Source organism: Cervus canadensis, chromosome 25, assembly GCF_019320065.1.
Source record: "Cervus canadensis isolate Bull #8, Minnesota chromosome 25, ASM1932006v1, whole genome shotgun sequence".
Classification (NCBI taxonomy): domain Eukaryota; kingdom Metazoa; phylum Chordata; class Mammalia; order Artiodactyla; family Cervidae; genus Cervus; species Cervus canadensis.
The window spans coordinates 23,746,884-23,769,016 of NC_057410.1; the positions used below are offsets into that span (position 1 = coordinate 23,746,884).

General features: G+C 53.6%; 2 protein-coding genes across 5 annotated transcripts in view; one reads left to right on the forward strand and one right to left on the reverse strand.

Annotated features, from left to right (window-relative positions):
• The first annotated feature begins 2,825 nt into the window (after positions 1-2,825).
• Positions 2,826-8,344, forward strand: TMEM106C (transmembrane protein 106C). 3 transcript variants are annotated; one of them, XM_043447138.1, is made up of 8 exons: positions 2,826-2,965; positions 3,452-3,663; positions 4,773-4,836; positions 5,340-5,499; positions 5,589-5,729; positions 6,162-6,211; positions 6,703-6,756; positions 7,597-8,344. In XM_043447138.1, exons 2-8 carry the CDS (start codon positions 3,480-3,482, stop codon positions 7,691-7,693), a joined length of 750 nt encoding a protein of 249 aa, XP_043303073.1. In that variant the 5' UTR covers positions 2,826-2,965; positions 3,452-3,479; the 3' UTR covers positions 7,694-8,344. The 3 variants fall into 3 exon arrangements, with proteins under 3 accessions (XP_043303073.1, XP_043303074.1, XP_043303075.1); XM_043447139.1 differs by having other exon boundaries at positions 2,845-3,006; XM_043447140.1 differs by lacking the exon at positions 2,826-2,965 and adding an exon at positions 3,025-3,178.
• Positions 8,345-12,757: 4,413 nt separating this feature from the next.
• The window catches only part of COL2A1 (collagen type II alpha 1 chain), a 30,406-nt gene continuing 21,030 nt past the window's right edge, over positions 12,758-22,133 (reverse strand). For both annotated transcript variants that reach the window (XM_043446448.1, XM_043446447.1), the window contains 21 exons: positions 21,989-22,096; positions 21,637-21,690; positions 21,281-21,334; positions 20,854-20,907; positions 20,461-20,514; positions 20,111-20,218; positions 19,543-19,596; positions 19,084-19,137; positions 18,290-18,451; positions 17,940-18,047; positions 17,641-17,748; positions 17,321-17,374; positions 17,087-17,194; positions 16,809-16,862; positions 16,533-16,640; positions 16,195-16,248; positions 15,638-15,745; positions 14,988-15,276; positions 14,371-14,558; positions 13,806-14,048; positions 12,758-13,340 (listed from right to left, as the gene is read on the reverse strand). In XM_043446448.1, coding sequence (XP_043302383.1) covers positions 13,194-13,340; positions 13,806-14,048; positions 14,371-14,558; positions 14,988-15,276; positions 15,638-15,745; positions 16,195-16,248; positions 16,533-16,640; positions 16,809-16,862; positions 17,087-17,194; positions 17,321-17,374; positions 17,641-17,748; positions 17,940-18,047; positions 18,290-18,451; positions 19,084-19,137; positions 19,543-19,596; positions 20,111-20,218; positions 20,461-20,514; positions 20,854-20,907; positions 21,281-21,334; positions 21,637-21,690; positions 21,989-22,096 — 2,271 coding nt within the window. In that variant the 3' untranslated portion in view covers positions 12,758-13,193. The remainder of the gene's footprint in view (positions 13,341-13,805; positions 14,049-14,370; positions 14,559-14,987; positions 15,277-15,637; positions 15,746-16,194; positions 16,249-16,532; positions 16,641-16,808; positions 16,863-17,086; positions 17,195-17,320; positions 17,375-17,640; positions 17,749-17,939; positions 18,048-18,289; positions 18,452-19,083; positions 19,138-19,542; positions 19,597-20,110; positions 20,219-20,460; positions 20,515-20,853; positions 20,908-21,280; positions 21,335-21,636; positions 21,691-21,988; positions 22,097-22,133) is intronic.

Below are 22,133 nucleotides of genomic sequence, written 5' to 3' on the forward strand. Positions count from 1 at the left end.
AAACAGCCACCCGGATGGCCGTGGCGGATGCTGAAACTACTCCCCCAGGCAGTGCAGGCCAGGCTCCAGGTGAGGTCATTCCGCAGGCATTTATTGAGGGCCTACCACACACCAGGCTTGGGCTTCGAGCTGGGTGCTGGGGAGACAAGGAGGAATAGGAGGGTACAGTCTGTCCCAGACAACAGGCTGTCAGAAAGCCTCAGGGGTTCTGCTGGTTAAACCCCCAGACCCCCTTTATATTCCCCAGCAACCTGAGCACCGGTTTTCCTCACATGGGCTCAAGCCCTTAGCCTGGCTCCCTTCCTTTACGAAGCATCCACAGCCCTCAGTCTTCCCCTGGCCTTCTCTTCTGCTGCCTTCCTCACCCTCCCTGCTCCTGGGACAGCCTGGATTCCCTCTGCAGTGTCCATCCCTAGTGCGGACATTAGGCTCACTGCCCCTTGCCCTTGGCAGGCTTCCAGCAGAAGCCACGAAGTGAGGCTCCATGTGACCGAAGGATGGGCTCATTCCCCAGATGCCCCAGGTGAATTCCCTGTGAAAAGAGGATCTTCAGATGGGAACACCAAACTTGGAATATGGGCCTCGGACAGGCAAGGGGCCTCCCTCTCTCTAAAGGCCCGTGCCCTGAAGGCAGATGTTAGAAGATAATAGAAACCTGAGGATGGCCTACATGGTGTTTGTAGCAGCAGTCAGACTGCCTTGTGAAAATCCAGGCTTTCCCTTCAACTAGCTCCATGTCTGTATCTTTTAAGACTGCACCTCACTATGGGAAAGACACGTGTGTGCACACGTGCACACACACCACAATTTGTAGAGGTGGGGGTGGTTATTTTTCTCATGTAATGAAAAGTCAGAAGGAAGGTAGTCCAGAGCCTGACTGTGGTTCCAAATGTCATCAGCCACCTGAGCTCTTTTAATCCCTCTACGCAGCCTTCCTTAGCACACACTTCTTGCCTCATGGGCAGAAGACGGCTGCCCCATCTCCAACATCAAGTCCAAACTCCAAACAGGAAGAATAAGGTCAAAGCACCAGTTGAATCTTCATCCCTTATAAGGAGCTTTCCTGGAAGTCCCACACATCTCATTGACTCAAACTGTGTCATATGGCAAGTAAGGTGGGGAAATGTATTTTTCACTGAATATACTGCTGCCTCCAACGAAATCAGAATTGTGTAAACAAGGAATGTAAATTGGTATAAAGGTTGGATGGAGAGAAGTGAAGAACAATTTCATGAAGGAGAAGGTGTGGGCCAGAAATGGAAAAAGAGGAGCAGTGGCTCCTTGTTGTTCCTGACAAATAATCTTTGCTTGACCAAACTTTAGTCAGGTTCCTGAACCTTTTCCCAGGTCCATCTGTGCACTTATTATAAAATCCAGTTTTGGCATGAACCCTGATAAATCAAGGCTTCCCTCGTAGCTCAGTCGGTAAAGAATCTGCCTGAAATGCAGAAGACACGGGTTCAATTCCTGGGTCAGGAAGACCCTCTGGAGAAGGAAATGGCAACCCACTCCAGTATTCTTGCCTGGAGAATCCCATGGACAGAGGAGCCTGGCGGACTACAGTTCATGGGGTTGCAAGAGTCAGACATGATTTGGCAACTCAACCAACACCACCTGATAAATCACCTTAGCAGGAATCCCAGGCCCTCAAAATCTGATCACCTTCCATATCTGATTGGATTCCTTGTCCTCCTCCAACCCCCAGGTGAAGTCTAATCACCATGGCCTGTCTGTAGCAAGAATCCTGTTAGGTCTGTTTAGCCAGGATTCCCCTAACCCATGATGCCGTCTCTTAGTAATTTTCCATCCACTGACCCTCACCTGCTCCTTGGCTCTAAGTTCCCACTTGCCCTGCTGTGTTCAGACTTGAGCCCAGTCTCTCTGCCCCATGGCAAGACCCCATCGGTAGCAGCCGTCCCACACCCATCACTGTATCCCCCCTTGAGTAAAGTCTGCCTTACTGTCTTCAGTGTATCACTCCGTTTTTTTCTATAACATTTGTTACTCTAAATGTTCTGTGGGCTGACTGTGGCCAGTAATTGGCAGGTGGCTAGAGAGCGGCAGGGACATCAGCCTTCCTCACAAGAGAAGGAGCAGAGAGGGATGGAGGTGGCACGGAGCGCACAGGTCGCTATTTTCACTCCCCATTGCAGGGCACGCCCCCAGTTCAGAATCTCTCCTCTCCCCAGCATCATCTTTATAATTTCATGTGGTTAATTTCATCTGCTTCGGAGAAGGAAATGGCAGCCCACTCCAGTATTCTTGCCTGGAGAATCCTGTGGCCAGAGGAGCCTGGTGGGCTGCTGTCCATGGGGTCGCACAGTCAGACACGACTGAAGCGACTTAGCAGCGGCAGCAGCAGCAATGTCTGCTTCTGCGGCAGGTGAAGCTCCACCAGGCAGTCTCTACAGAGAAACTCGCCCTTTAAAAAGTGTCCTCTAACCCCTCACGTGCATGGTGTGTGTGTGTCTGTCTGTCTGTCTCTAGGGCTGGGGACGCCCTGAAGCAGGTTGAGGGCAGGTTCTGTGATGCATCTTTCTACCCTCAGCGTCTTCACAACTTCTGTGCTCAAAGATTAGCTGAGAATGGTTTTGGCTGCCAGCGCTTTCCGCCTCCCTCTTCATCTGGAGCCTTCACTCGACCCTTCTCTGGAACCTTTCCCAGTGTTTCTGGGGGACCGCGGAGCATCTCCACTGGTCCACCAGCTTCAAGCCCCGAGAGGCGCCGCTCGCCACCCCGCGCCGCTCTCCTCTCTCTGCTGCCCTCTATCGGCGCCGCCGGCTGGGCTTCGAAGAGCGCACGCGCGCGCTCACGCCTGCGTCCCCGAGCCGGCTCGCGCGCCGAGTGCATGCGCACCGGGTGCGTGCAGCTCTAAACACTCGGCAGGCAGGTAAACCCGCGGCATCCGGCGGGAGGCAGGAGGGTCCGGCCCGGAGAGGAGCTGCCGGTAGTTCGTGTCCTGCAGGTCTGGGGTCTTCGGCGTTCGCTCCCGCCTGGGCGACTCTGGTGGGCTCGGAGCGCGCTTTTTGACAAGGGGCGTGAACTGGGCCCGCCTCCTGGAGCTGGGGGCGGAAGAGTGGGGACTCTCTGAGGCCTGTTATTAATTTGGGGCTTGTTGTTTGTCCGGGAAGGTTTTTTTCTAGGAAGACACAGAGTTTGCAAGTAGCAGACAGAAGGGGTGAGCCTGGACCTCTTGGGAGCTGGGGTGCCCCGATTCCTGGGGCGATGAGGAGCTGGGCAGATTGGCGAACGTGGCCCCTGTTCCCCCAGGCTATGTGTTGAGAGTCGGTGGTGGGTTAGGGAGCCCTAGTAGAAAATGAGGGGCTTGGTAGAAATTATTCAGGTGTTTGGGATCACACTCGGGAGGGGAAATTGGTCATTTTTGTGTTACACTTTTCGCATAGAGATGCACAGCCAGTAACACGCACTCACTTGCCTCTTTGCATCCTAGGACATGACACAAGGCGCACATCCTGGCCATGGGGTCCCCTCATTCTATCTATGCTCACCGGCCTTTCAGCAAGCGAAGGAAAGCAGATGACACTGAGGATTCTCTGGCCGAACGGGAGCAGCAGGAGGCCATTGCTCAGTTCCCCTATGTGGAGTTCACCGGGCGAGATAGCATTACCTGTCTCACGTGTCAGGGGACAGGCTACATTCCAGGTGAGAGTCTTTGGTGATCATGGTAAAAGATGATTCCACAAGGAGAATGCCAGGATACCCACAAGACTTCTCCTCTCTCCCAGACTGAACTTTTTTCCTTGCAGCAGTTCCACGGTCACAGACCATGCCCTGAGTAGGAGTCAGCTCAGCTGGATTCATAAACTTGGGCAGGTTCCACAGCTTCTCTGGGTTTCCCGATATTTGAAAGGCTTACTTTTCTTCACTTTCACTCCTCTGTTTGTTGCTTCCTTGGTTTGGAACACGTGGTTTGCTCTACATTCTGCAGTTTGACAAGTACATTTCTCCATTGCTGGCACTCAGGGCCTGGCATGGCTTTGTGGGGGAGGAGGAGCAGACACCATCTTGGAAGCTTCTATTCAAGGAAGCAGATAGTGAATCATTAACAACCTAAGGTCTGAAAAAAAAAAAAAATCAAGTTGGGGGAGAAAAACATGCCCAGGACTGGAGCCTGGATTGGGTATAGAATTATCCATCACTAAGTTGGCTCTCAAAAAGTCTTAGCAGTGTAGATGGAGGGTCACAGAGGTTTAAAGTTGGTAAAAATCTTAGAAATCATTCAATCCAAAGCCTTCATATTATAGATGAGGACACAATGGCCTAGAGAGGTAATGACTTAGCAGTTCATAACCGTGTCTCAGCTCAAGGCCATGCAGTAAAGCCAGAACGAGATCCGAGATTTCTTCTTCTTCTTAATATTTATTTATTTGGTTGCTCTGGGTTTGTTGCGGCATGCAGCATCTTGAATTGCGGCATGTGGAATCTCGTTCCCTGACCAGGGATAGAACCCAGGCCCCCTGCATTGGGAGCACCCAGTCTCAGTCACTGAACCATCAGGGAAGTCCTGAGATCCTAGATTTCTCAGCTTCCATGTCAGCGCTCTGGCAGCGCTGATAGATGTTTTGTAATTTGTAGTACTCTCTGCAGATTTGTTTGTTTCTTGTTCATGAGACCCAATATGTGAAACGAGTATCTTAGAAACAAATAATCCCGGACGAGTATATGTTGTGACAGGCTACTGTGTATGTGAAGGAAAGTACTGTCACATGTGGGATTTATTTTATAAAAATTGTCAATTGTTTCTTTTCTAGAGCAAGTTAATGAGTTGGTGGCTTTGATCCCTCACAGCGATCAGCGGTTGCGTCCTCAGAGAACGTGAGTCATCTGAGTCTCGCCTGTTAATGCCTACAGCAGTCCCTAGTCCTTTTTTCTGTGCATGAATGCCAGTTCACTTTTGGAAAATGTTATCTATTCTTGTAAAACTCCCCACTTCCTTTAATACTTTTTGCTCAAGCAAGATGTCTCTGTCTTCATCGCAACCTGGGGAAGGAAACTTGAAGCTAGAAACATTCTGAGGGCCGAGGCTCAAGTGAAGGAGCTGAATTGGAAGGAATTGGAGAAGAGGGTGTCCTGGCAGAGGAAGAGATGTTTGTGTCCACACAGTTCCTCTCATCAGCTTCTTTTCCCAGATTGCAGACCGCATTCAGAGGGCTTTGAAAGCCTTCTCCCGCTCTACCCCTTCTTGCCTGGTTTGCGATTCCTGGCCCTGTGCAATTTCTTGTCCCTCCCCTCCTCATTCCTGGTTTTGCGTTTTATCTCGACTCGTTGGCCCTTGATATCTGACTTCCAGGGTTGGTTGTGTACTTTGTCATTTGCAGTAAGCAGTATGTCCTCCTGTCTGTCCTGCTCTGCCTCCTGGCGTCCGGTTTGGTGGTTTTCTTCCTGTTTCCACATTCAGTCCTCGTGGATGATGATGGCATCAAAGTGGTAAAAGTCACATTTAATGAGCAGAGGTCCCTTGTCATCCTCGCCATCACGGTAAGATTAGGGCTGCCCTTCCTGGGTTGTGCACCTGCAAGTCTTGTACCCAGGACACTTAACGTGTTTCCTCACTGGCACTGACGCAGGCCACCCTGAAAATTAGAAACTCCAACTTCTACTCCGTGGCGGTGACCAGCCTGTCCAGCGAGGTTCAGTACATGAACACTGTGGTTGGATCGTACATGACAACTAACATCTCCCACATTCCACCTCGGAGCGAGCACCTGGTATGCCTGCTTTTAGGAGCCTGGCCCTGCTGGGCTGTGGAATGCTGTTGCCTCGTTCCTTTCCTCTCCCTCTCCTCATTTCTACTGGTAGGAACTAGTTGATGAGGAAGATCTGACAAGCTCTATAATTATGAAAAATTAGGGAAAAAATCAGCTAAGAATTAAGTGTTACAGAAACAAGAATTTGTAGGAGAAAACAATTCACCAACAATCAAGAAGAGGCCTTATGATAATCTGGGGCCCACTGACCTCTCAAAAGGGAAGAGGTGGGATGTTTTGTTAGAGGCGTATGATCTTAGGATTAGTGACAATCTGGGGGAAATATTTTATATGTGATAGAAGAATGCTCTCAGGTTCTTGGGTTGCTAGTAATAGAATTGTTCTGTGTCAAGCTTGCCTGGCCACGGACTGACTCTGGTGTCTTGTTTTCAGGTGAATTTTACTGCAAAGGCCGAGATGGGAGGACCATATTCCTATGTGTAGTAAGGACAGTGTTCTCTATATGTGTGTGTTTTATGGGATGAAAGGGGTTCTGAGTTGAGCTCAATTGAGGGGAGCTGGTCCTGCCTAAATTTTCAGCCTTTTAGCCTCTAAGTTCGCTATCTTGAGATTTTTTTTGGAGGGTGTGGTATTTGATATGTGACTCAAGTGCTCAGATTTCTGAAAAGAGAACATTAGGCCACTAGAAACATTTCCAAACTCCAGCATTTGTGATGGGCATTAAAAAAAAAAAAAAAAACAAACCAAGAAGATAGTGATGGGGGAGGATGGAAGAACACTGTGGAGACCCAGAACCAGTAAGCCAGGACAGTGCTTAGGCCAGGAGGGCTGGTGTCGGGCAGGGGAAGCACCCAGATGGGGCTGACTGCTCCTCCGTTTGACAGGGTAACTCAGCATTCCTGCTGATTCTCCTTTTTTTTCCCCTCAAATTAAAACACTTAAACTGACCATTTCTTTGTTTGTTGTTTGACAGCTTCTTCTGCACGTTACCCTATATCGGAGTGCACAACATAGTGGTCTTCATTCGGTATGTTGCTCATTTCTTTGTGCCCAGGGCCTGGACTGTCAGGCCACGTGAGCGGGCCAGCTTTGCTTGAGAGCCTATGGGACCCACAGGCAAAGAGATTATGCTGGGAGCACCGTAGGCTCAGTCACGGCAGAGCCCTGCTGTCCTCTGGATGCAGTGTCCAAGTGTCACCAGACTCACAGGAAGCAGTTAGATAAAGAATTTTCTCCATAAAATGGGGTCAAGTTGTGTGATCGCTGTAGAATCCTCATGGGACAAGTAAAGGCTTTCTCAAGGCGTAAGCCCAGGGCATCCAGCCAGACTTACTCTCTAACCGCACAAATTACCACATGTCATGGACCTGTAGGGTTATTTTTAGAACCGTAACAATTAAATTTGCAAGTGACAAGGGCCTGCTGCAGACATTTGAAATATGAGGATTTAGAGTAGGGTTTTTTAGCCTTGGCACTGTTGACATTTTGGGCCAGACAGTTCTTTGTTGTGAGGGGCTGTTCCGTGTATTATAGGGGTGTTTTACAGCATCCCTGGCCCTTACCTGCTAGAGGCTTACCTCCTCCCCCGCTCAGCTGTAACAACCCCAAATGTCTAGACACTGCCAGAAGTTCCCTGTGGGGTAAAAATGTCCCCAGCTGAGAACCACTTATTTAGAAGGTCATCTCAGGGCAAAGAGTCTCTGGGGATATGAAAAGATCCTCTGACTTCCTGGTTGTGTAACCATGAAGACATGCATCTGAGACCTGTGTGTTATCGCCTGAGCTTGCAAGAATTTATTTAGGCAATCTCTCTTACTTAATTTATCTCAGAAACAGAATTAATTCTTCTCAGTTTTATTTTCCCTAGAACTTCGGTGAAGATTTCCTACATTGGCCACATGACCCAGAGCTCCTTGGAGACACATCACTATGTGGATTGTGGAGTAAATTCCACAACTGTTTAGAAACTGCTCTCGGTTCTTCCATGGCAGCACCTGTCAGAAGAGACACAGCTTCTCTTCCCAGGACCTGAACCCTGTACCTGCTCCAAGTGGTAGAACCAGAGGAGAAATTGGTTCTCTCAATCCCCAGCCACTTGGGAGGAAAAGTCCTCCCTGTAGCACCATTGACCTTTCTCAGAACCAGCAGGATCACTGCCTCGCACCTAGCCGATGCCAAGCAAATTAGTAGGCACTCAGAGAAGGTTTGAGGAGTTTGATTGAGACCTTTTCAGCTGTTTGGGGAGGGGGGTGGCGTTATAAATTGAAACCATACCACGGTTCTAGGTTATCAGACGATACAATGATACGGAACTAGGACTGTCAGTGCAGCTGCAGAAGGGGCCTCTGCACAGAAACAGCAGCAGGGAGGGAGCATTTGAATACATTGAAGAAGAAAGCACAGAACATTCAACATGTGAAAGTTTTTCATCTGTTTCCAAATGCCTAGGAACTTTATTTAAAAAAAACAAACAAACACTTTTTTTTTTTCTGTAGAAAGTTAAAATTGTTTTTACTAAGAGTCTATGTGGGCTGTAATTTACCCTTCATCCATTGGCTGGAACATGGATTGGGGAGTTTGGTAAAAAAAAAAAAATAAACCCTGCTTTTGATTGATCTGTGTGTCCTCTGATTTTCTGGATGTCTCAGGTAGGCACCTCTGGGGGACCATAGAACAGTGGCCTGCGCAGAGGGTCAGCACAGGATAGGAAGGGAAGAGAAGCCCTGTCGCTGTGAGCGCCTGTCAGGGAAAGCAGCCCCCTGCCAGGGAAGCCTGGCTCCTGTCCGTCTGCCTCTGGTGGTGACAGGCTGTCCTAGCGCTGTTCTAGTGCCCCCTGGAGGCTGGAAGAGGTAGCGCAGTGGTGCCTGAGAAGTGAGAAGCTGCTTCTCTGAGGAGGAATAGTAGCAGCAGTGTTAGTCACTCTGTCGTGTCTGACTCTTTGCGACCCCGTGGACCATAGCCCCCCAGGATCCTCTGTCCATGGGATTCTCCAGGCAAGAATACTGGAGTGGGTTGCCATTTTCTTCTCCAGTGGATCTTCCCAACCCAGGGATTGAACCTGGGTCTCCTGCACTGCAGGCAGATTCTTTACCGTCTGAGGAGGAGTAACTTGCTGATTAAGAGGGCCTGGTGTGAAGTTGCAAGTTTCTTGAACTCCACTCTCTTGGCCACTGCAGAGCAGGCTCCAGCCCCCGGGTGGCAGGGCATCTGGGGGAAGCTTGAGTAGTTTCGGTTTCAGAGCTCCGCTAAGATAGGCTCCAGCTCCTTCTCGTGCTCTGGTGCTTCGGGAAATACCTAATAGCAGTAGGTGGTGGCTGAGGGTCTGTTTTTTTTACCCCCATTCCCATAGCTTGATTTTCAGCATTAGTGATTTTTGCACTCTGAGTCTTCAGACTGAGGCTAAATTTCCTGGCTGTTTGGCTGATTCTGACCATGATTGTGTAACCCAAAAGCTGAGTTTCCCTGTTAGCCTGAATCCTTTAACGGTCTGTATGTACATGATGGTGATGACTGTTCTCTGTGTAAATGATGAAACATGACTTATATGGAGGCACATGTGCACCAGTTTTGAGAACATGCCCTAAATACTAGACAATGTTCATATTGCTTCATTTTTTCTTTTCCCATTTTCCAAACAGCCTCCAGCATATTTTTCATGTGATTCTCAAAAAGCTACTCCTATTAGTACTTCAGTTTTGAGTTAACTTTTTGTGACCGTGTGCCTCAGTAGCATTTCTTGCATCACAACATTGTCTTTAAATACAGCTATAATATTCAAATGAGCACAGTTACATTTTTAAACATAAAAGAATAAGTGATCTAATGACACTATAAACTCTCATATCTGTTTATATCCTCAGTATCCCATCCTGCACTGTGGGATGCTCTGAGTAGTTGTGTCATGCTCTCTGTTAATACTTGAACAAATGCATATAGAATTTTCTCTCAGCAACGCCAAAATAGAGGAAGTGGTTGGCTCAGGTGTCATTGCCATCACCTTTGTATTTATACTGGATTGAGATTCGGAAGGAATGCATTTCTTCTTAAAATTTTTTTAAAGTATAGTTGATTTACTATTTGTGTTAATTTCTGCTGTGCAGCAAAGTGATTCAGTTATATATGTATATATTCTTTTTCATATTCTTTCCCTTTATGGTTTATCACAGGATATTGACTTTAGTTCCCTATGCTATGCCATAGAACCTTATTGTTTATCCAACCTATATAAAATTGTTTGCACCTTAATTCCAAACTCCCAACTGTTCCTTCCCCCTCCTTCCCTTCCCCTTGTCAGACACAAGTCTCTTCTCTATGTCTGTGAGTCTTTTTTCCTGTTTCATAAGTGTGTTCATTTGTGTTGTACTTTAGACTCCACATATAAGTGATATATGGTATTTGTCTTTCTGACTTACTTCATTTAATTTCTGGGTCCATCTGTGTTGCTGCAAATGGCATTATTTTGTTCTTTTTTTATGGCTGAGTGATATTACCATATATTCCATGTGAGATATATATATATACACACACACATACACATAGCACACCTTTATCCGTTGATCTGTTGATGGACATTTAGGTTGTTTCCATGTCTTGGCTACTGTAAATAGTGCTGCTATGAACTTAGGGGTGCATGTATCTTTTGGAGTTACAGTTTTGTCTGGCCATTGCCCAGGAGTGGGATTGCTGGATCATACGGCTACTCTATTTCCAGATTTTTTGAAGAACTTGCATAATGTCTTCCATAGTGGCTGTACCAATTTACATTCCCACCAACAGTGTAGGAGGGTTCCCTTTTCTCCATACCCTCTTCCACATTTATTATTTGTAGACTTGTTAATGATGGCCATTCTGACCAGTGTGAGGTGGTACCTCTTTGTAGTTTTATTTCTCTAATAATGATGTTGAGTATCTTTTCATGTGTCTATTGGCCACATGTATGTCTTCTTTGGAGAAATGTCTATTTAGGTCTTCTGCCTATTTTTCCAGTTGGGCTGTTTTTTGTTGTTGTTATTTATTTGTATGAGCTGTTTGTGTATTTTGGAACTTAAGCCCTTGTCAGTTTCATCATTTGCAAGTATTTTCTCTCAGTCCATAAGTTGTCTTTTTGTTTTGTTTATGGTTTCCTTTGCTGTGCAAAAGCTTATAGGTTTGATGAGGTCCCAAACCACAAGAACACTATTCACAATTATATGCCAACAATACCAGGTCCCTTAGAAGCTACAGTATACTTCTACTACCTGTTCTGCAACACTAGTTACCCCAAAGTAGGATCCCTGAGACCTCTAGGTCAACTTTCCTGCTAGGGTTTCTAGCCCCAGATGTGAAACAAATTATTGAAAGAATCAGTCTGTTTGTAAAAGTTCTACATGAATCTAGGGGTCCTAAATATTTCTCTGGGCAAAAATAATCCTTATTCTTTGCCTTTTAAAGTAAGACTCTTCACCACCTCAAGTTTCATTCTGTTTCTTCTCTTCTTTAGAAGAGGAAACTATTTTAGAAGTTTGTGATGTACCCAGGATCTTGAGTAAGTCTTCAGTGGAGTCAGACTCCTGGGTTCCACGCAGTGCCAGAAACTAAAGCCCTTTGAGGCTGGACACTTTCATAGCAATGAGGAAGCTCCACAAAGGGACAATAACCTGACTGAGGACTACAGCTAGTCAACCAGGTCTGTCCACCCAGTCCTGCTGGGGTCAAAATGTTATCTGAGAGGTTACTGTGCCTGGAGAGACCTGCCTTTCCTGGGGGCATCAGGGATCATGGGAATCAGCGGCAAGCTTCTGGCCCAGTTTAAGACAAGGGGGCAGTAATACTGCGTTGCAGCACTGCCACCCGGGGTGGTTTTGATCTGACCGCAGATGCAGGGCTTTCTGTCCTGCTGCTTCTTTTCCCTTGAGCTCCACCTTCTGGTCCATTCATCGTTACCTATACAGCAGTTGCTATTATTTCTAGGTTTTAACTGGGTGTCGGGGAAATGGGTGGGCTGCAAAGGATCAGCTTAATATCCTGGTGCACAGGGGACTCCTCTTACCAGGGTCTGAGCTGATGGTTGGGATCTACTGAGCGATTGTAGAGTGAGTGGCTCTGACTCCACCATGGCCAGTGAAGTGAGTCAAGGGGCAGGATGGGCTTTGAGTGTGGCTGACACATTGGAACCAAACTCAACTATCACCTCCACCTGTGGTCTGAGGAAGTTTTCATAAGCACCCCTGTACTGCTCCACACTGCCCCCATTAGCTCTTTTGGTATTTAGCAGTGTTGTTTAAATTATGAGAGAGCTCTTTTAATTATGTTTGCATAGTACTCTTTTGGTTTGTCATCCACCAGCCCCCTCTAGTGGAAAAGATGTCCACTTCCTCATGTTTTGCCCCACATACACAAGTCTTTGAAAAGCAAGAAGTGGAAGGCTGTCCATTCATAAGCCCACAGTTGAGAAGACATCCGTGGAAGCTTCAAGTGCCAGCCCAGGAAGTGAGGAATAGAGGCCAGGAAAAAGGAATAAGGGGTGAGTGTTTAGCCCTAATACTTCTCCTTGAACTAAAGTCTTAGGGAAAGACATAGATAAGTAGGTCAGCAAGATTGTCTGATTATGTGCACTTACCATGGGCCTCTGTGGATTCACTCCCCTCCCCACATCATGCACCACCCCCTCCCATGGAGCATCTCTGATCTCTCCCCAGTAGCAGGATGCAGCCCGACCACCCCCACCCCACAATCCCCATCCGAGCTCAGAGCGCATCTCTCCTCTTGCACTAATCCACCCTGGAAGTGTGCCCGGGTTTACACTCAAGAACAAGCCCCCCCACCTCCGCCTTGCGCCTCCCTTCCCAAACCTTGGGTCTCTGTTTCTCGTCCACCCCTGGGCTCCACTCAGTGCCAAGGGTTACAAAAAAAAGGCAAGTTTGTGTGTGGTGGCTAAACCAGGCAGTGTGGCTTCAGTCAAGAGAAGGCCTGAGAATAGCCGTTTTGTCCTGCCCACAGAATCCAGGACTCGTGGAAAATAAATAAAGCACGAAGCACAAGCCAGTATGTACTTTCCAATAATTTTTTTGTTTTTAATATCAATTGACGTCTTAAAAAATACAGAGGTGTTTGACACAGAATAGCACCATTGTGTAGGACACACACAGTTCCCGCGCCCGGCACCTGCAGGGGGGCCTCTTGCCTGGGCTGGGGGGCAGTCACTCAGGGGGCATTTGACTCACACCAGTTAGTTTCCTGTCTCTGCCTTGACCCAAAGGTCTTACAGGAAGACAATAAATAAATAGAACACCGAGATTTTATTTTGCAGTCTGCCCAGTTCAGGTCTCTTAGAGAGGGGAGCAAAGTCCAGACTGTGAGCGGGTGGGATGAATGGGCGTCAGGTCAGATCAGCCATTCAGTGCAGAGTCCTAGAGTGACTGGGATTGGAAAGTACTTGGGTCCTTTGGGTTTGCAATGGATTGTGTTGGTTCTGGGTTCGGGTTTTTACAAGAAGCAGACAGGCCCTATGTCCACACCGAATTCCTGCTCGGGCCCTCCTATGTCCATGGGTGCAATGTCAATGATGGGGAGACGTGAGGTCTTCTGTGACCGGTACTCGATCATAGTCTGGCCCCACTTACCGGTGTGTTTCTAGGGGAGAACAAGAGGAGAGTCAGTGGATGCCTTGTGATCAGGAAAACCAAGCATCACAGAACACCAAGTGCAGAACACCCTGGGGGGCTCTAGTTCTCTTATGGATTGACCTCCACCTCGATTCCAGACTCTAGTTCTCAGCAGCAGAGCCTCCCCTGGCCCCCGCCCTTCTCCTCCCCATCCCCTACAGTGAGCACCCCCCCTGCAAGGGCAGAGGCCCCCACACACTGCATGACTGTTCCTACCAGTCACCACACACTGACCGAGGGAGGGGAGGAGTCAGAACCGACACGCTCATCTCTGCCAGCTGTTGCTGGTGTGTCGTCCCTACACAGCTCCTTACATGCATGCCCCTTTAGGACCACGACGCCCGCTGTGGACCAGCCCTCAGCCTGCTCCAGCCTGAGCCCTGGGCCCCGGGAAGCTCTCTCTCTCTTTGGTGGCCCAGCCCGCCTGACTCACCGTGCAGTCATCCTTCAGAACGGTGTATGTGAACCTGCTGTTGCCCTCAGCCCGGATCTCCACGTCGTTGGAGCCCTGGATGAGCAGAGCCTTCTTGAGGTTGCCAGCAGCTTCGTCCAGGTAGGCAATGCTGTTCTTGCAGTGGTAGGTGATGTTCTGGGAGCCCTCGGTGGACAGCAGGCGGAGGAAGGTCATCTGGACGTTGGCGGTGTTGGGAGCCAGGTTGTCATCTCCATAGCTGAACTGTGAGGATGGAAGGCAGCAGCATGAGGCCCGGGGATGGGGGCTGCCAGCTGACCGGGGTGAGGAGGAGCTGAAGGGGGCTAGGGGAGGGGTCACTGGGAAGACATTTTTGCTTCCAGAAAGTGGAGCAGGCCTCCGAGGACCTCTTCTTCCACCTCTTAAATGGGGAAAAAAAAATCCTATCTCCTCCTTCCTTCCTCTTAAGCCCCCTCTCTCACCCAGAACTGGTGGGAATGTGAACAAGGTGCTGAAAACTCCCCAGAAGAAAGCAGAGGGAGGTTTTGAGGCCCCCTCCACAGCCTAGAGCAAGAGGCGGACTCACATGGAAGCCACCGTTGATGGTTTCTCCAAACCAGATGTGTTTCTTGTCCTTGCTCTTGCTGCTCCACCAGTTCTTCTTGGGAACACTGGCTGGGTTGGGGTAGACGCAGGTCTCGCCAGTCTCCATGTTGCAGAAAACCTTCATGGCATCCAGGGTGCAGCCCTGGTTGGGGTCGATCCAGTAGTCTCCTGCAGTGGGGAGGCAACACCCCATCGGGGCTCAGATAGGCACAGACACACGCTCCTGAGAAAGCCAGGCCTGCCTGGAGTGACAGATAGGCCTATGGGGACACCCAGGGGGAGAGGAGCAGGGTGTGAGGGCCACATGCAGCCAAAGGGAGGGGAGGAGGAGGGAATGGGCCAGGGGAACATCCAGGGCTAAATGGGTGCACGCAGAAGGGCAGGCTCAGGGCCAGCCTGGATGGAACTTGACCCTGACATCACTTCCGCCGTGTGGCCATGGCAGGACAGGGCCAAGGCTGCAGTTTCTCTGCTGTGAGATGTGGGTGCAGGGGGACACCCATGCTAGACCCTTCCAGGTCTGACTCTGCTCCTGTGTTCTGAGCGGGGCTGGGCCCAGGGGGCTGACCGCCTGCTCTCTGTGGTGGGGGTCCTCACCGCTCTTCCACTCAGGGTGGCAGAGTTTCAGGTCTCGGCAGGTGCGAGCTGGGTTCTTGCGGGAGCCCTCGGGGCTGCGGAGGCTCTCGATCTGGTTGTTGAGGGACTTGAGTGTGGCGTCCACCTCGGCATCATGCTGTCTCAGGTTGCCGGCTGCCTCATCGGCCCGCATGTACTGCAGGGGGTCGGGGCCCTTCTCTCTCTGGCCGAGGCCAGCAAAGGCAGACATGTCAATGCCAGGACCGGGGGGGCCAGGAGGGCCAGGGGGTCCAGGGTTTCCAGGAGGACCCTGCAGCAGGGAACAGAGAAATCAGCCAGGAATGACAGGGACGCCACCCTTCCTGTGTCCATCCCCACCTTCTAGAATGTACCATCAATAGAATTTCTTTTCCCATCCCATGAGGTTGAGGATGTGTGTGTACATGCAATGGGACAGGATCAAGAAAACCACAGAATGTGCCTTATTCTTTCATTAGCCCCTCTCTTCTGCTTCCCGTGGACCCTCTGAACCTCCAGGGGGCTCCCAGGATAAAGGGTGCTGTCACATTAGCTGCAGGCAGACACCCCGAAAGAAGCCCTTAGTGTCAGATAGCTCCAGCCGCCCAGTGCTGCGAAGGCCCCACACAGCAGGTCGGGGTCTGCACACTCACAGCAGGGCCAGTCTCGCCAGAACGTCCACGGGGTCCAGGAGGTCCAATGGGGCCAGGGATTCCATTAGCACCATCTTTGCCAGAGGGACCGACGGGGCCAGGAGGACCCTGCAGGCCAGGAGAGAGGCAGGCAGTGAGGAAAGAGCATCAACAAAGGGAAGGTGGGGAGGACCTGGGGTTGGGGAGGGGGCCCTCCTAGCACTAGCCACTCTGTTCCCGATTTTCCTCACTTCTCAGTCACGGAACCCCATGCTGGCCTGTGTGTGGCTGAGAACCAGCAGGGTGGCCTGACAGCTTTCCTACCCTCCTACAATCCTCTCTGTAAACCCTTGTTCCCAGGGGGGGCTATTTGACAGCCGAGAGCCACTCATATATTCATCCTGGGGTCTCGGGTTCTTCTCTGGCCGCATTCTCACCAAGCTGGTCCCGCCTCCGCTGCCCGGTGAAGGCCCCTGAGGCCAAGGCTTCCCCAGAAGCAGCCACACTCCCCTCCTCCTCAGACACCTGCCCAGCACCCTGGCCCCACCCCGAGGGAGGGCTCACTCCCTCTCACTCACTCTGGGGCCAGAAGGACCTGCAGGACCGGAAGCACCCTGGTCTCCAGAAGGACCCTGTGCGGAAGGAAGAGGCCAAGGTCAGAGGTCAGCACAGACGGGCCCCAGGCTGGGAGGCCTTCTTGAATGGGTATATACTTTGGGAGCTGGCTGGGACATGTATCTGCTCCCCCACCCCCAGCCCCATGCCCCTTCCATGGGCTCCTCCCTCCGACCCGGAGGAGGTCCAGGCCCGGACATTTCTTAGGATCATCCCAAGTCACTTCAGCAGCCTGGGAAACTTAAGTGGTCCCTGCAGAGTGGGAGGCCCTGGGGAGCCAAGCACAGACAATAGCACTCACAGGGGGGCCGGGCAGACCCTGCAGACCGGTGAAGCCACGGTGTCCCTTCAGTCCCCTCTCGCCAGCCTCTCCAGTTTCTCCCTTGTCACCTCGGGGGCCTTGAGGGCCCTGGAAACGAGACACACAGACACAGGTTGGGTCAGCTCAGCCCAGAGCAAGAGCCCTCTGCCGGCTTCACCTGCGCCAAGGAGCCCCAGGTCCCTGCGCGACACCCCCCCTGCCCCCTGCCACCGAGCCTCCCCGTCAGGACCCAGCACCGGGCACTCAGGTACTCACTGGCATTCCCCGGGCTCCAGCAGGTCCTGCGGGTCCCATGGGACCTTGTGCGCCCTGTGGGGAGAGTGGGGGCAACGTCAGAGAGCAGCCAAGGCAAGGATGGCCCACTTCCACGTCTGCCCATGGCCTGGGCACCGAGGCAGCTGCTCCACAGCCCAGACCCAGGGTTGTCCCTGGGGCCTGGGGCAGGGCAGGGGAGGGTGGGAGGTGGAGAGGAGCTCCCTGCCCACCCAGCCACCCTCCTGCACCATGGCCTTTTACTGACTCAAGATACTCACAGCTTCTCCTCGGTCTCCCTGCTTGCCAACTGGGCCGGCGGGGCCAGGAGAGCCAGGGGGCCCGGGAGCTCCAGGGGCACCTGCAGCGCCAGTCTCTCCACGGTCACCCTGTCAGGAGAGAGGTCCCAGGCTCAGAGAGGAATTTCCAGAGGAGGCAAGGAGGGACGTGGCTCTGTCCCCGACCCTGCCAGGCTGAAGAAGTGTCCTTCCCACCCCACCGCACGAGACACTCACCTTGACTCCAGCCGCGCCATCTCTGCCTGGGGGGCCGTCAGCACCGGGGCTTCCCTGTGTAAAGGGGAGCAGACGCCATCAGAGCTGCCCACCATCCCCGTCCTCCCTCAGGAGCCCAGGTTTATTCCCCCCACCGTCCAGCCAAAGCTTTCCCACCTAGCTTCCTCCTGCCGCCCTCCCGTGCACCCAGCTCTTAGTCTCCCTGGCCTTCTCTCTCTCGTCACAACCTTCCCATCACATCTGGGCACTTGGGCTTGGCCCACCCTGTCACCCCCCTCCTCCAGGGCTCCCCCGTCCCCACAGTGGGACCCACTGCTCACCTCACGTCCAGGCTCACCAGCAGGACCGGTCAGGCCAGGAGGACCCACAGGGCCAGGGGGACCTCGGTCTCCAGATGCTCCAGGGGCTCCCTGCTTGCCAGGCTCACCCTGGGGGCAGCAACAAGGAGGCTGAGTGTGTGCTCCGAGGCCCCTCTCAGCCCTTCCGGGGAAAAGGCTGACCGGGGGTCAGTTCCAAGGGTGCAGAGCAGGTGGCTGGGCCACCAAGAACACCCAGTGTAGACCCTCCACCTGAGCCAGGCGGGGCCGGCTCACCTGGAGGAAGAGTCGTCCCCACTTACCGAGGGGCCGGGGAGACCGGGGAATCCTCGCTCACCACGCTGTCCAGGCAGACCAACGATGCCCCTCTGACCAGCCAGACCCTGAGGACCTGGAGGACCGTCAGGACCCTGAGGGAGAAGAGGAAGGAGGTGAGAACTTGAGAGGTGGCACGCAGCTGCCTCCCATCTGTGCTGCGGCCAGCTGCCCACTGCGGGGGTCAGGGTCAGTGCTCCTCCTGCCCTGCAGAGCACTTTCTGCAGCAACCCCCTCCCGGCAGCCCCACAGCCCTGCTCCCCCCAACTCCAGGCTCTGGGAGCCCAGGCACTTTGCACCCCTTCCCCAGGGACCTTGGCCCTGGGGTGGGACTTACAGAAGGACCATCCTCTCCAGGCTCTCCCTTCTCGCCAGGGGGTCCAGCAGGACCTTGGAGGCCAGGGTCACCAGCTCGGCCAGGGGGACCGCTGTCTCCTCGAGCACCTTTAGGACCATCTTTTCCAGAAGGACCAGGAGGACCGGGGGGTCCAGGGTTGCCCTAGGAGAAGCAAATCACAGGAAGTGAGAATTCCTCTCACCCTTCCCCATCCCTCCAGGCTGCCATGACCCTCTGGGGGCTTCCTCCACAGTAAGGGCAGCTTGACCCCCTTGGTCCACCTCTTCCATCTTCACTCCACGTGAGCTCTGGACAGCCAGCCTGGCTTCTCTAGCCACTGCACACTCTCCCTGTTCTGACTCTCCTGCTTCCTTCCCTGTGGCCTCACTCCCACCACCAGTCCTCAGGGAATTGCTCCAACCTCGATCCCCTCAGCCAGGAGCCTCTGCGCCCACCCCCCGCACTAGACAGTGTTGGTGAGCCCGGTGAGTTATCATCTCTCCTCCCCCTACTGTGAGCTCCCCGAGGGCGAGATGCAGACTTTCTCATAAAGCACAGTGTGTTCAAGAAACGTGTGTCCACAGTGAAGTGGAGGCAGAAGCCCATGGCCAGCAAAAGGGCACCGCCCCTGCTCCCAGCTCTCCACGCGGAGAACAGGTCCCCACGGTCAGTTAACTGCTCCTCCCAGGTGTGGGCCTGGGCACAAGATGTGCATGGAGTTGGGCCAGACTCTGTGACCCCTGCCTGTGCCTCCTGCTAGGGGTAAGGTAGAAACCAGCCAAGGTGGCACTCACATTGGAACCTGGGGGTCCGACGCGGCCAGCTGCTCCGGGGAATCCAGTGGCTCCCTATGTGAGGAGAGGGGAGACTCAACACCTTGGACCCTCAGGAGGCCCCAGAATCAAAGGTTGGGGGGGTTGGTCTCACAGGCTGGAGTGGAAAGGGGCATGGGGGTGCAGAGCAGCCAGGGGAGTTAGAGAGGCAGAAAGGGCCCCCAGAGTGTGGCCACTGCCTCTCGCTGCCTCTGCAGGGGAGGATTGGATTGGGGCATTTAGATTCTAGGGGGATCCTCTCTTCCACTTGGCTGTGGAATGGGTGGGGGCAAAAGTGCGTAAGAAGGAAGGAGGTGGGGCGTAGCCTCTGGGGCCGGTCCTTCCCCCTGTGAGGCCAGGATGGGTGTGAGAGAAGCTGCCACCCACTCCCCAGTGCCCTCCAACCGGCCCAGCGACAGTGGGGATGGGGGCCTCACTCACCGGGGGGCCTTGAGCACCTCGGGCTCCTTTAGGACCAGTCACACCAGTAGGACCCTGAGGAGGAAGAAGGGAGACAGTGAGGCCCAGTCGTCCCGACCACAGACTCCTGAGAGCCAGGACCACAAAGATGCAGCTTTGTCAACATGAACATCCCAGCCTGGAGAAGCTATCACAGGCGGGCCTGCTACCCCGACCAGTAGAAGACTCATGTTCCAGGAGACCTTGGGAGGAGAAGCCCATTAGGCATCCTCAGAGCCCAACCAGGGTCTCCCAGGAGACTGGCTGCTCCGGCCTGAGCTGTATGTACTCAGGGAGACACAAGCGGTACCTGCGTTCCCTCTTCCAGCCCCCACCAGGCACCCACACCCGTGACAACAAAAGCCAGGGTAGCATAGCTCCTTGAACTTTCATCCCTGAGTACAAACTCCTCCTTTATGCAGCCTCTGCCCTCCGCCGCGGCTGCAGCAGCCAGGCCTCCCAGCCGCCCTTGGCCTGCCCAGGCCCCTCCTCCTGCACCCCGCTTCCCTGTCCTGGGGGTCAGCTCCCAGGGGAGCTCAGTTTTACCCACCTGAGGCCCAGGAGCTCCAGAGGGGCCCTGAGGACCGGGGGCACCAGCATCACCTTTCTGGCCAGCTTCTCCTTGTTCACCTTTGGCACCAGGCTGGCCATCAGCACCCTGGCTCGGGAAGGAGGAAGCCAGTGAGTGGGGGCAACAACTCCTCCCAAAGGGCCAGAGACTTTGTGTGAGTGTATGTCCACCCTGGGTCTGAGCGCCTGCTCTGAGGTTGGGACTGTCACATCGGCGTGGAGGGAAAGGAGCCCTTCCCCTCCTCTTTAAGCCCTGTCCCTCCCTCCCCCATGGGCTGGGGAATGACCAGAGTAGAAGGTGTGGCAGGGAAGGTGGACGGAGACACTCACAGGGGGACCGGCGAATCCAGCGGGTCCAGGGGGGCCGGTCTCTCCACGTTCGCCCTGTGAGGAAAGAGGCCCGGAGCGCAGAGGCTTAGCTGCCTGCCTGCTCGGTTCCCTCCTGGGAGCCCAGAGCCCGCCCTGGCCCAGCCTACTGCGCAGTAACCCCCAGAGTAAAGGGGTCAGGGAGCTCCATCCTAAACAAACCGACCCAGGTCAGAAGGCCTCCTGTGGCCAGAGGGTCTGGGGACCTGAAGGCCCTCCACCATGATCACATCATGGGAGTGGGGTGCGTGCCTTCTCTCTTTCCTTTCTCATCTCTCCTCCCATCCCCATCCCCAGACCCAAACTGCAGGGAGGGAGCCACACCCCTGCAGGGCCAGTCTCCAGGCAGATACTCACCGGGGCACCTCGAGCACCAGCAGTTCCTGCAGGACCAGGGGGTCCAACTTCTCCCTAAGGTTGGGGAGGGGGTACAAAAGCCAGAGATGAGGGGTGTGGGTTCAGAGGGGGCCCTTCCAGAGCAAAGTGCACCCAGGAAGCAGCCCTGACGGCGGGTGGGGGCTCCGGTCTCCCCAGTTGACCCGCAGCCACACCTGCAGCCTCCTCAGAGTGTTGAGAAAGACACCTGTGCCCCACCCCTCTGCTTCCCTCAATGGCTTGCACTGCCAGGACTCTGCTGCTTAGAAGGCCCCCACCCTCACTCCTTACAGCAGTTGGAGAGGAGGGTGACAGCTGTTGATTGAGGGGAGGAGAGAGAGCAGTCTTTGGCAGGAGGTGAGAAGGAGATCTGATGGGGGCAGAGTGAAGAAAGGGGTCCATGACTCACCTTCTCACCATTGGCACCGGCTGGGCCAGGGGGGCCGATGGGGCCAGTCAGACCCTGGGAAGAGAAGGCCGAGTGAGGGCCCGGGAGAGGCAGCCAGGGACGCGGTGCCGAGCAGGGAGCCTGGGGTTTTGCCCACACCCAGGGGCCCTTGGTGTATCCTTCCATGGCCCCCAGAACGCCCTCTCACCCCAGGGTCCCAGTGTTGACAGGGAAGGCCCTGCGGATGCCCAGCCCACATAACTGAGACAGGACCAGGGACCATGGTCACACACGGCCCCTCTGTCCCCTGAGTGCATGGGATCCCTGCATCCGTCCCCATCCCAACCCCAGGGAGCCTGCCACCAGCATCCACTTACTCGTCCACCGTCCTTCCCGGGGGCGCCCTCGGGGCCTTTCTCACCAACATCACCCTGTGGAATAGAGAAAACGGGCCACCTCAGGGAGGCACTCCAAGACCCCCTTTGCCAGCTCAATGTCCTCCCTGAATGGGGCTCCAGGTGGGGGTCAGAGCCTGGTCAAGAGGGGTTTGCTGTGGTCTCAGGGTGGGTGACGAGCAGTAAGAGAAGTGAGATGGAGGGATGTGTCAGAGGATCATGTCACTAAAGGTCAGAGAGCCGTGGAGGGGCCGCCAAGTTCCTCAAGAGGGTGACTGGGTGCCGTGGGGAGTGGGAGGGAATGTGGGGGAGGCCTGCTCAGCCCGGTACTCACCCTGTCTCCCTTGGGTCCGGCGATACCAGCTGCTCCCCTCTCGCCGGGCATGCCTTGCAGACCTGGAGGGCCCTGAGCCCCAGGGGGGCCGGCTGGGCCAGCTGCGCCCTGTGGGGGAGAGGACTCTGTGGTGGGCAGCTCCTCC